At 32.7% G+C, this 14,084-nt stretch overlaps 1 protein-coding gene across 15 annotated transcripts in view; it reads left to right on the forward strand.

Moving 5' to 3' along the window:
* Mbs (Myosin binding subunit) overlaps positions 1-14,084 on the forward strand; it is a 155,825-nt gene that overhangs the window by 86,872 nt on the left and 54,869 nt on the right. For 14 of the 15 annotated variants that reach the window (XM_065504461.1, XM_065504463.1, XM_065504475.1 and 11 more), the window contains 4 exons: positions 866-2,161; positions 9,180-9,312; positions 9,376-9,690; positions 9,765-9,874. In XM_065504461.1, the coding sequence (XP_065360533.1) occupies positions 866-2,161; positions 9,180-9,312; positions 9,376-9,690; positions 9,765-9,874 (1,854 nt within the window). The remainder of the gene's footprint in view (positions 1-865; positions 2,162-9,179; positions 9,313-9,375; positions 9,691-9,764; positions 9,875-14,084) is intronic. The other variant, XM_065504468.1, reaches the window with a different exon arrangement.

The raw sequence follows: 14,084 nt of genomic DNA on the forward strand, positions 1-14,084 counted from the left end.
AGACATCCTAACGTTTCAAATCTCTGATCCGCTAAGGCCTGACAGTGGAGCAGAAAGTGTTCAACAGTTTCCTTAATTTTCCTCATGACAACTTCACAGAAATCATGAAATGGAAGTTTCAATCTCCTGGCGTTCAATGAGAACAATCAGTGATATGTGATTACCGCGGAATGTTGCCGTCTTACATTTAGTCTGAGTGGAACACTTTGTCTTTGCATAATCGTATAGTCTTTCCAGAATCATATGCTGTCACCATGGAGGCGGTACTCTGTTAAATCAATGTTTGTAAGTTATTAGGGGTCTTCAGAAATAAATAAAATAGACTCCGCTATCTATCAGGATCCATAATATGGTATCGCAAATGATAATAGTGGAAATTACAAACTGTATGACAGTCATATATACCTACCTTGTTACTCAAAGTGTAACTTTGACATTGGTTTGAAGGACCATAAAGGAGTATGATTATATTGATGAGTGTTTTCCATTTATTTAAGCATTTTAAGTACTTGAGGTGTTTAAAACTTTATAATTTGTTAATTTCTCGTCACTCGGCAAAATATTTTCCTAGACATTTATCTTTACAACACAAATATTACATATTTTTCTCTCACTTTCCAACGATTCCTAAGAAACATAGACAAATACAATTTAGTTTTTATATACATTTATTAAGACTCGATACCCATTTCAGTATGAAAATTGAAACCTAGAATCTGAAGTTCCATCGTTTACAGATAACCAGAGTTTATTATTGATCACACATAAATATATATTTTTACTCTTTTGTTGTATAATTTTTTGTCACCCCCCCAAAAAAAAAAAACACACAATGTTTTACTTTGTCAAATCAATTAATTAACAGAATGAAATGCAAGTAAATGTAACAAGTGAAACGACCACAACAGCAACAACAACAACAACTACTCCAATCATAACAACAACAATAGAACAAGATTTAAGTAAAGAACAAGAACAAACGCAGCCCCAATTACAAACAGCTGAAACAAGTGAAATTGAAACAGAAAAGGAACAGGAACAGGAACAGGAAAATGATAAGGAAACGAATGCAAGCCAAACGAATGAAGTTAGCGAACGAACTGAAGATGCAGATGAAGATATAACGGCATCATTTACCATAATTGCACCCAGCTCGGCAACGAAGGCAAGGCCATCCTCCTTAATTGTTACCGCCACCACCTCAACCTCGCAAGAGTTTGGTCATAACGAAGAAGAAGTTAGTGCCACCTTTGTGATGCCACCACGTAAAGAATCGCGAACGCCCACACCAACCACTGAGAATGTTGAAACCACTTTGGTTGTAAGACCAGTGTTAAAGGACAACTCTCCCACAAGAGATGAACTGGATAAGAAACCCAATAGATTCCCGGAAGAAGATGGCAATGAAAAGTATTCAAAATCTTCTACGCACAATAAAGAAAATGAAAATCATGAAAATAAAAAGACTGAACCACCGCCTCTGGCAGACGTGGAGTTAAGTGCGGAGACCACAACAACAACCACCCAACAGCCAACAATGAAAATGACCCAATCACAACGTGCCCAATCCAATGAACGCATACGAACGGCCTTCTTTAATCCTTTGCCACTGGTCACACAAATCACCACCACAACCACGCCCTCAAACGTTTCATCGAACTCGGCAGCCAACTCAACTACCACCACACCGACGCTAGATAGTCCAGTACGCTTGCGGGACAAGCGTTCGCTTTTTGATATTGACAATGCCAGTTCTCAAACTCTGGCTGACAAACTACGTTCGGAAGCGAACAAATATTGGAACGATGAACGACGATTCGCAGGCGATCACTCGGCTCTACATGACAGCAGTCTGGAACGTGATACCTCTGCCTCACCCTTATTAGGGGGAGTTGCTGGTGCTTCTGCCGGAGGTTCTAATGCGTCTTACAATTACAACAGTCGTCGTAGTTTGGATTCATCTTCGTTGCCAAATTCTCCATTACATACACGCGACAGAGAGGCGGGCGGTTGTAGTGATAGCTCGTCCACAACTTCAACAGTAACAAGTGTTGGTGGTGGGGGCGGCAGCAGTTGTGGGGGTGTTGGTGGTAGTTTTAACAATATTTTAGCGGCTGATCGAAGACCATCATGGCGTTTAAAATTTGATTCTGGTTCTAAGGTATGATTCAATACACAACAACAATAACACTTAAACAAATTAAATAAACGTTTTATAAATAACGATCGTTTTCAAGTTTAACGAATGAACTATATTGATTGTTCGTTTAAACTTTTGATTCGTTATTTGTGGATCGCTTTGTTAACGAGAGTTTCAAATTTAGTTTCTAAAACACACAAAAACACATTAAAACTCCACAAAATTTCCGTTCGTTTCCGTTAAAATCTTTTTCAATTTAAATTGAAAAAATTCGTTTTTTTTAATGTGCGTACTTACGCATGCTGTATGTTTTTTTTTTAATATACAATTGATAAACTAAATGTACGTTATTGTTTTTATATAAAAATGTATAAATATAATAAATAATTTTGATTTTATAGGCTTTATAATTTATATTTTAAAATCTCTTTTTTCAAGCTTTTCACCCACCATACCAATTATTCATTTTATCGTTTTTCGTTATTAATTCTATTCGTACTAATTTTATAAATTTTTCCTTTTTTCTCTTGTTATTAACGAGAAACTAATTTGTATTTTATTTGTAGTTTTTGTTGCTTTTGCTTTATTTATTTATTGTTTATCTTCACTAATCTATTTTAATCTATTCTGAATAATCATTCGAAATCTCTCTCATTAAGTTTCAAATCATTTACTTTTCTGTATTTCCATCTAAATGTTATGCATTTATCATTGAATGTATCATTACGTTTCTATTTCTGTTTTATTATTATTTTTTTTTTTTAAATCTAGTTAGTAGTTTAAATTAAAATTTTTGATTTTTGGTAGTTTTTAGAGTAATTTCTTTTTGAGAATATTGGATTTTTTTTTGTTAATACATCTTTCAAAATTGTATATAGATATTTTAAGTTTATATTGTTTTTTCAAAGGGCAGTAGTTTGTAGAGCTCAGTTGGTTTTACAATATTTGTTTGATACTTTTTTGAACTTAAGATCAATACGTTTAGAAACGTTTAAAAATTTTAAATAAATATTACTTTAGGATTTGATTTCTATGTTGCCAGACAAATTGTTTTCTAAATGGTTAAGTTTTCAGAATAAAATTGGAAATCGACAAAAAGCAAACATTCCAATGATTAATATACTTTTTCTATGTCATAATTATTTTCTTTTGTTATTTAGATGAATCGAAATGACAATAAGATTTATAAAATCAGGATGTAAACGAAATTTAATTAAAACTAACTTAACCCGGTGCGCTTCGCTACCCCTATCGTAGTAAAATAAAAAATGTTAAAGGATTTTATAAAAAATTAAATGAATATAATTAATACCGAAATTTGTTGTTAGTATTTAATTGTATACCATGCTTTTGCCATTGAAATTATACAAAAATATCCTACGATTTTAAAAAATCGTGATACATTTCTTAAGACGTTCGCTCCGCTATAATTTCGTATGTTTCAAAGTAATTTATAAAAAGTTAGAAGACTCTAGCTATAACAGTTCTTCAGATATGTTATGATACACATACAAAGTATTGAGAATAACACTATTATAGATCTCTAGATATCGATTAATAAAAATTAACCGAATTTTATATCGATCCCTTTCACTTGAATACAAACAACGGATATTGGCAACAAAGCAATTTAAACGATGTATGAAATCTCTGTTTATAGTACTTCCCAGAATATTCGATAATGAATATTAACCCCTATTTGTAAAATATGTGAAATTTATGTTCCCATGAAATATCCATTTCCCTCGAAGGGAAAATTGCTATCGTTATATTTCCATGAACTTTTCATTCACAATAGTTGATTTTGTTCGTAGCAGCTGTTTATTGTTGACAAAATTCCATCTAAAAATTTACCATGTTGGAAAATTTTTTCACGTGAACAAAGTTCATGAACGAAAAATGGGAAAAGAGAACACATTTCATGTGAAATATTAATTTACGATAGGGGTGATTATTTTTGAATGGAAGGGAACATATCTCTTGTTTCGAACTACGTTCAGTTGTTGTTATTCTCAACTATTTACGATGACAACAAAATAACTCACGCAAAGTTTTGAGAATCTCACTATTAAAGTTCTCCAGATATTCGATAATAAATATTTACTTTATCTGAGAGGAGACCCGTCCCTTTTTTCGATCCCCTTAATTTTTGATATAACATGACACTGGCATCAACTTAATTTACACAATTATAGTTAGTTCACTTTATATTCGATATTGTTATTTTATATACTTGGTATGTCAGATACCACTCCACTGTTCTGATCCCACCCATTTTTCTTTATATTTTGTGTAAAATGGCAACAAAATTAATTCTCCAGATATTCAATTATAAATATTTTCTTTTCCTACTAAGCCGATTAAGACAAAGCTTGAAGACTCTCGAAATTACAATTTTCTTTTTAATGGAGGTCCTACGCCAACTGTTCAGATCACGCCCATTTTGATCAAAACTTCGTACGGTGGTAAGGAATACATACATTTAAAGATGTCAATTAATATATACTGTACGCATACAAAATAAAACCGGTTAGTATGTGACAACGTTTTAATAAACAAATATATATGAGAAGATTGAATTTGGCTGAATACTAGAAGGTTATTATTAATGGTTTCTAATGCCAGACCGAATCCGATTTCTTCGGTCTATCCGAACCTTTTAATGTTTGGTAATTCAAATCTGAAAAATGTTAATTCAGATGTCCTTTTAATACTTGCCGAATACTGGCTTAATTCGAAACCGAATTTAAATCTATGACTGTAGTCTCAGGCAACTGCAAATAATCTGCTCTCCTGTCTCCAACTCCTTTACATCCTCACACACTCTACAAAAATCCTGTGTACTATTATCCCATTTATAAAGGCTCAAATTGAATAGTGAATAGTGTAGTTTCAGAATTCTAGTCCCACTAGAATTCTGAAACTTCACCTATCCAACCCAATTAGTGTTTTGGTTGCATTTGCCAAAAGGCTTTGGACACTTGACAATACGTCCTATAATTCCAGGATTGTTTGGTGGAGTCACGCAATCTTCCAAAGATTAGCCTGTAGTAGTGACAAGGAACCACCGTAACATATTCTCATATACTTAATGGCATATTCTGGTCACAACGGCATCAATATTGTGCCATACTTTCTTTACGTGAACAAACTGAAAGTCTACAACAAAAACTTGTTGAGATAAGGAATATTAATCTAAGAGATGTGATTTATCCATGTGATATTTCCGATGTGGATGGTAATATTAGGATAGATAAGGTTCCATGAGCGAGATCTTTTATTACTTGATTGGTTAATCATCGATCAAACTGTGTTGCCACAATTCAAATGGCAAAGCCCAAATCAAATCAATCACGCTGTGTAACTGCAGCTCCAAACCAACACTAAGTTTCCCACCCATGCAAATGGTTTTGGGTCTCGTATATATAAGGGTTCTAGCTCTCATTTCCATCAGGTTCGGGAAATGCAAGAATAGGTGAATTACCTTCTCTTCCTCTCCTTCATCATGACCACCAACTCCTACAATAGTAGAGGAAAGTATGAGTCTCTTTTAGAGATACTCGGCATTCCTAGGCCAACAGAAATGTCGTTTAAGTGAAAACACTACTCGTGTCAAACAGTCTGAAAGGGTTTCTGATTCCATACCACTCCACAAAGTAACTTTTTTCAATCCTAATCTCCCTCCCCGAACCGATGGTACAAAATTTCTTGTCATCTCGAACATGGATCCCTAGAATTCAGCCTTAAGAGTACCAACACGTTGTCCAGAAGTTCCACTCGGCATTCGTTTAGGTGACCATATATATTTCACAATATTTTAAAGAATAATACTTTAAAGAATTTTCAATTTAATGTTTGGAATCTCCGCCTGGTAAATTCTATTAGTGTTCTGAAAGAGTTCCTTGTTCCCAAACCTACTTTCCTTCTAAAAGTCATTGGTATAAACTTTCAGTGCTCCTTTTTGCGGATAACGAACGTGAAGAATAGCTTACCAAAGAATCGTGTCAATACGCATTAATTCCAGATTCATCTCATTTCAAACACGAAGATAATATAGCCAACAGATCAAACGGTAACCAATTCATTATTGTATAAATTGCATTGAATAAAGCGCTTCTATGATCAGAATCGCAATAAAATCGCATTATTTGACTAAACTAAAAATAACTCTTTGTCAAAAACTTTCAGAACTATTCTATTTGGGATATTGGGATACTTACCGTTAGACAGAAATTTTAAATTTCATAAAGGTCTGCTAATGCCAGTAGACTTCTCAAATAATTGACATGAACCGTCGTATCTAAGAACTTTTATTTTTAATAAACACTTTTTGTAGAGATCAGTTTCTGCTCGCCAGTTCTGAAAATGAGTTTACAAGAGAATCAAATTTCTTTTTTCAGATTTTTCAAAAATTTTAGTTTTTAAAAATTAGTTTTACCATGGAATTTTTTTTTTTTTTTTAAAGAGAAGTAACACTCAGGCAATTAATTATGCCTATATATAAATGTGTTACTTTCTTTGGAAAGGGGATAGAGTGTAGAGGAAAAGGCGGTGAAAGGAGGAGAAAAGCTTTTACTTAACAACTCTGCAATTGCGCGTTATGTTTGTTATTAGTGCAGGTTGCAGCGCCTCTGGTGGTGAGATGGCGCCTTAGTCAAGCCAACAACCTTTATTTTATTATTTTACTTCGGTGGCGTTTTTAGTGTTATACCACCGAAGGAGGGCGCTGTGATAAATATTAGTTATTAGTAAACTAATAATTATTATAAACTGATGTTGTTGATTGGCAGCGGCTGGGAATCGAACCCAGGCCACAAATACCATATCATGCTTAATGATCAAACGCGCTAACCAATTAAGCCACAGCACATAACTAGCTACGTTACTAGCTATTTTATCACGTGCAAAACCTTTTTGGATTACAATGAGACTGTCTATAGTAGTCAACGCATTGAATTGACATACCGGTTACATAGAGTCAGTTACCTTACTAGCTACCTAACTGGTTACTTGATCAGTTATATAACTAGTTATTTTAAAATGTACGTGCTAACTGACATAAAACAGTCAGTTAAAAAGAAAACTTTCCAATTGCTTTTAAATAAACCTTCCAACAACTATCCAATATATTACTTCTGGTGTGTAAAATAAGTATTTTTTAAAGGGCAGTACAAAATAAACGTTTGAAGTGACTACACCCTAGGTTACTTAGAGACACTGAAGTGACAATTGTCTTCATGCTAGGTTACATGGGATGTCAGTATACTTAAGCAGAAAGAAAATAAACTGTATGAGAATTATATCATCACCTTTTGTATAAAACCAGTTTGTACGAATTACTCTCTAGATTACTTAGAGACACTTACGTGACAATTGTCTTCACGCTAGATTACATGGGATGTATAATGTATCCAATTGACTTCTCTCTGGACTACAAAGAGCAAATTATCCAAAATATATAAATTGGAGTTAGCCAAGTGGTCAAGCATTACTGACAATTTTACTGTCTATAAGGGATACATTGACTATTTGCTTAATTGCTGGGTATCGCAAGCTAATATTTGTTCAAATTTTAAAGGCTTAAAAATAATTGGTCAATTCACGTCATATTGTCATAATGTCTTAATATTTCACAATGGTTTTTATTGTTTTCAAACAAAAAATGTCCTAAAATAATACTACTCTGTATGCTATGTTTATTGTATTATCGTTACCAACCAGCAGAGACCTGCTCCGAATGCCTAAGAGTCGGTTAAGCCTAGCTGCCGGGTCGTGATATATTAGGACATTATGACAATATGACTGATAAGACACCTTGTGAATTGACCAAATATGTATAGCTTTTGGACTGGTTCTAACTTTTTATATCAGGGAATCTGTCGTTTTAAGATGGCATTCATTTAGAATATTAATTGAAACTGACTTAAGTGAACTGGTTCCGATTTTTGTATTATTAAGCTATGTATAGATGGTTTTATGATCATAATGTCTGACAATAAAAAATTGTTAGCAAATGGTAAATTGTCAGTTGAGACGCTTGTAAGAAAACCTTATAATTTCATTGCCAGATAATTGTCAGACAATAAATTTATCTGCCAACAAAAATTGTCAGTTCACAATTGTCAGATTACTGTATGGCAAAAATTGCTAGATCCGCATTAGTAAAATTAATTTATAAATTGTCAAAATTTTAACACATTTAGATCAGTTAAGGTATAAGTCATTCATTCGTCTTTTCACATGTCAGGGGTAATTTGGATATTCTCAGATGTATGTTTAACTCCAAATCCAAACAATTTGTTTTCTGTTTCATGAAGGATATTTAAGTGAATTAAAACAATTGAATTCAATATCAATATTATTTAGAAGCCCCTGCGAATATCTGATAACTTCCAGTTTATAATTTTTGACCAATCCATAGCCAATTGTTTGCAAAATTGTATTTTATATTAACACATTCCTTTCAAAAATAACATAATTTGAGATGAAGACTGATATATTCCAGAATATTAAATAGTTAAATTACAATTTAATTAAAATTAATCCTGTTTAATTCACTGCCTTCGATTAGTTTGAATGGTTGTAAAAAAATGGCATAAAAAGGATATACTTCTCCCAAATAATCCAATAATCTTGTTATTAAAATTCTAATTTTAGATAGAATGAAATTTAAATAAAACAATCTAAAATACTAAAATCGGTTATGGTGCAGAAACAAATAAAATAAAATAAAAAATAATACTGAATTATGAACCAAAAAATAAATAATATCCATCTAACGAATGTAGAAGTTTGCAAATTACCAAATAATTTTATTAACAAAAATTAAAATTAAACTACATACATACTTTTAAATAAACTAAATAAAGCATAAATTACATAAATAAAATAAAAATACACAACATACTCTTACTTACAGAATAAATAAATTTAAATTTCTTTTAAAATTAAATATCATATTTATTAAATTACTCTAAATTTCCAATATATGAATAAACACTAATAATTAATTTACTTTTAATATTATTAACAAATACAGTTTAAACTGGAAGATGCTACAAGCGGAAATACATATCCACCGAATAATAGCACTATAATACCAAGTGCTCCAGCTGTTATAGCTGCTGCTAATTCCATGTCACAGCGAAGAGTAAACAGTTCTAATAATACAAGTGAGTTAACAGACACACTAACCATGCAAAAATATTGGATTATTAATTAAATTTTTTCTCTAGTTTCTTCTTCCAATCAATCATTGAATTCAATTGGTCGACCCGTCTCGGCACCACCGACTAGTAATTTAAGCAATAATAGTACTACAGCTAGTTCTAACACCTCCACCACTAGTTCCAGCAGCCACTCTAACAACGATGATAAACTCAATGACAATAGTTCCAGCAGTAGTGGCTTCGGTTCATATTCATCGCGTCGCTCTAATACAGCCACCTCGACCACATCGTTAACTCCCGATTCGCAATCAACTGGTACGAGCACTTCGAACACTGTTAACACCTCAACAACAAATCTGCATAGCAATAATGATGATAAAGGTAAGAGTGATTCTGTACTTTAATTTTAAATGGTTTTTAACGTAAAATGTTTTTTTGTTATTTGATTTTTCTAGATAATGACAAGGAAAACGATAATCGCAGTGCTTTAGCTACACAGGCTGTTATTCAGCGAAGAAGGAAACCGAAACGTCGCTCAACTGGTGTTGTACATATCGATATGGATGTAAGTTTTATGCGATAGACATATTTTAAATTATATTTGTATTCCCTCTTAGTGAATGATAGATAGTATAAGTTTATATGTTTATCATTCAAATACGAAATATGCATCATTCCCCCACAAAGTATATATTCATCCCTATTACACAGGTCAACAAAATCAAAAAAATTTTAGAGGCTTTTTAAACCACTACACAATTTTGATGTATTGTGGTTCCAGTAGTACAAATATGGTCCAAATTTAAAATTCTATGGAGAATTTTTTTTTTAAATTTTTTTTTCTAAAATTTTTGTAGATGTTTCTCCACATAATTTATGATAACTCAAAAAGGGTTAGTCCGATATTACTGAAATAGACTTGGAAAAGTTCAAATTTTTATAACCTTTAATCTGTTTATATATTGCGTTTTAATCGGCTCAGTAGTTTCGGAGTTATAATCACGTCTTACGCCTACGACTGTTTCGTACTAGATTAAAGATAAAATGCAAACTTTTTTTTAAATCTAATACGAAACTGTCGTAGGCGTATGACGTTTACGCCCGTCTGTTGAACTTTCCGAAGCCCCCAAATAACTTACATACACGATTTATACATCAATATCTACGGAATTCTTACGGCTCGGATATCTAATGATAGATATTTTAAAGACCTTTGCAACGACGTATATAAGACCATAGTAAGTTGGACCTACAATAGATCAAAATCGGAAAAATATTTTTTAACCTGATTTTTTTTCACCAAACATTTTTTTCGCTAAAAATTAAAAAAAATAAAATAAAAAAACAACAAAAAAAAATTTAAAAATTTAAAAAAAAATTTAATTTTTAAAAAAAATATTAAAAAAACAATTCGAACAATTTTTTTCCAAAAAATGAAAAAAACAACTGGAAAAAAAAATATTTAAAATTTTTATTTTGAAGTATAATTTGGTGAATATACAGTGACCGACAAAAGTCTACGTACGACCATTATTTTCGTAATTCGCGGACTTCTAAACCATAATAAGTAAAAGTAATGATGCAGTTTTATTTCAAATGCATTTTTATTAATATAACAAAAAAATATAGCGAAATTTATAATTAATTTAAACTGTTATTCACAAAAAATTAAGAAAATATGTTGACAAAAGTCTACATACGATCTGTACACTAAATAAACATTTTTCAACGAATACAAATTTTCATTAAATTCAATATTTCGTTGGGCCACTACGGGCATATACAAGCGTCTGGGCATCGAAGTAACTAAATTTTCCAGTTCTGCGGACGTTATATTTTGCCATTCTTCTGGAAGCTTCTCCTTTAACATTGGTTCACAAGTAATAAGATATTTTCGGATCTTCCGTTGTAGAATTTCCCATACGCGCGCAATAACATTTAAGTTCGGGCTTTGAGGTGGTGTGTACAATTGTCGTGGGGCATGGTAGATCTTTGACAGTTTGAGACGTATGTTTCTGATCGTTATCTTGCTGAAATATCCAACTTTATCCAAGAGTTAAAATATCAACTGGTGCTCTCAAATTTTGTTCCAAAATGGATTTGTACTGATAACGATCCATATTACCCTCAATAATCACTAACTTTCCCACTCCAGAAGCAGCGACCATCACACTGCCACCACCATGCTTAACTGTAGCAAGTAAGTTTTTCGGATCCATTGCTGTATTTGTTCTGCGCCATACTTTATCTCTCTCCAACACTTCCAAATATGTTATACTTCAACTCATCAGTGAACAAAACTCGCTTCCAGAATTCCATGTCCTTTTCAAAGTGCTTTTGGGCGAATTCCAAACGAAGTTTGCGATCCGTTCGCTAATTTAAGAGGATTTCTGCTTTAATTACCATTATTATTTAAGGTTCTTTGAATTGTTCGTGAATAAACAATATCTTCTGATCTTGTTGCGAGTTCTTCGGCCAATTTTGTGGTATTTACTTTTGGGTTTTTGTTGACTTCTTTTAAAATGAAGATTACATCTCTACGCGGCTTGTTTTTAACTGTACCAGTGTTTTCAAAGTAACTGAATATTTCTTGATCTGTAGACTTAATAAATTGCATGCTTATCTGTTAGTATTCAAAAAAAAAAAAATAGGACATGCTGTGGTCCTATGTAGACTTTTGTCAATGTTTTTTTTATTGTTTTTTTTTATGAATAATTTTGCAAGTTTACATTGCAAAAACATTTTTTTGGTGCATAGCAATAAAATTAGATTTCAAACAAAACTGCATTATTATTTTTTTATTTACCTGGTATTCTCTCATAAAACGGCAAAAATTGTGGTCGTACGTAGACTTATGTCGACCACTGTAGCTTGTTTTTTATTCTATTCTATTGTAATATGATTTTTTGCGAAAAATCCCGCAACATTATTCACGTTCATCCAAAATTGTATGTTGATGAACTGATCGACAGTTCTATCAACCGAAAGTTTTCTCCACAGAAAGTAACTCTCAGTAGTACTGTAACAACTTGTTGAACACATTTAAATTTCGACATCAATTAAATGGCATCAATCCAGCTAACAGTAATTCATTACGTCTAGTAAATTTGTGGACTAATATATAGTAGAATAATCTTCGGATTAAAAATGTTATTGCTCCAGCTGTTTAATATCTCCAGCTTTCCAGAGTTTATCCAAGTATTTAGTCGCCGGGAAATGGATAAATTCATAAACGCTACAATAATTCCTGCAATATCTATCTTTTTGGCAACAAATCAACTTTGCAGTCTGTTATTATTTACTTAAAGCATCAAATCAAAGTGTATCTCCTAAAACATTAGAAGTATCTAAAAGTTGATGAAACGATCATTTACCATTAGGATTAATTAGAGAGGAATTCTTTACAACAAAACTCCCCACAGCCTTTATCAATTAGGTGTTACTGACAAAACTAGAAAAATAATATAAGACTGAGAATTAATGTTGAACGTATCTGTCAACCACTGTATATTGCTTTATAAATATTTTTTTTTAAACAAACACAGACTGCGAAGCGTTTTGCTTGTCTGCAGTTACACCCAGAGTCTCTGGCGGGAATCGAACCCGCAACCCTCAGATTAATAGTTCAGCACACTATCGACTGGTCTATCGGGGCACCCAACGAATTAAGCATGATCTTCGTCATATCTTTCTCATTGATTGGCTTAAAAAAAACACGAGATAGGGCCTTTCAATATTAAGGTAACGATATGTATTCCGATCCAAAAGAACTGTTCATCTTTTGAGAACGAATCAAGCCAATTCCGGATACTCTGTTCTGAAGTGAAGCGTATTCCAGAGAGAGTGTTCTGTATCGATCGAAACAAATTGTAGTCGGAAGGGGCAAGGTCTGGACTATAAAGCGGGTGTGGGGAAACTTCTCCACCGTTTTTTTCTAAATAGTTTTTAACTGGTATTGCATTATGTGTCTGAGCGTTGTCATGATGGAATATTACGGTTTCATGTTTGACCGCATATTCTGGTCAGATTTCAGCAGATTTTTAATAGATAGGACACTTTTGCTCCCACCAAATACAGAGCATTACCTTAGCTCCATGGATATTTGGCTTTGGTGTCGATTCGGCTGGTTGACCGGGCTTCAGTTACAATCTCTTACGCTTCGAGTTATGGATCCATTTTTCATAGCAAGTTATGATTCGGTGCAAAAATTATTTTCTCTTATAGCATTGAAGCAGCATATCAGACATTAAAAATCTTCAAGGTCTCTCAGCTTCAATTCGTATGGTACACAATTTCCTTGCTTTTGGATGAATCGTGTGCTGCTTCCAAACGTTTTGAAATTGCTGATTGAGTAGCTCCCAATGATTTTGCAAGCTCTTGTTGAGTTTGACAATAATCTTCATGGAGTAATGCCGCCAATTCTTGGTCTTCAAACTTTTTTGGGAGGTCTGGGCGATATTTGTCTTTCGTGTCAACATCACTACTTCTGAACTAATGCCTCCACATGTTGAAACCAATGGAACACATAAGCTTTGGTGAGCAATTGGAGTGCTTCATCGGAACTTTTTTCAAATTAAATAAGTAAAGCAAAACTTAACGCATATGACGCTTTGTAAGCTCAAAATTCGACATTTTCGAAGCAAAAAAAAAAAAACTTTTTTGTTTACACTAAATGTTCAATAACTAAGTGAGAATAAATTACAGATATGTACCCTTCAAAATGACATATATATAAGTTATTAAAAACAAAAACTGCGTTCAAAAGATACGTCATC

Source organism: Calliphora vicina, chromosome 3, assembly GCF_958450345.1.
Source record: "Calliphora vicina chromosome 3, idCalVici1.1, whole genome shotgun sequence".
NCBI classification, from domain to species: domain Eukaryota; kingdom Metazoa; phylum Arthropoda; class Insecta; order Diptera; family Calliphoridae; genus Calliphora; species Calliphora vicina.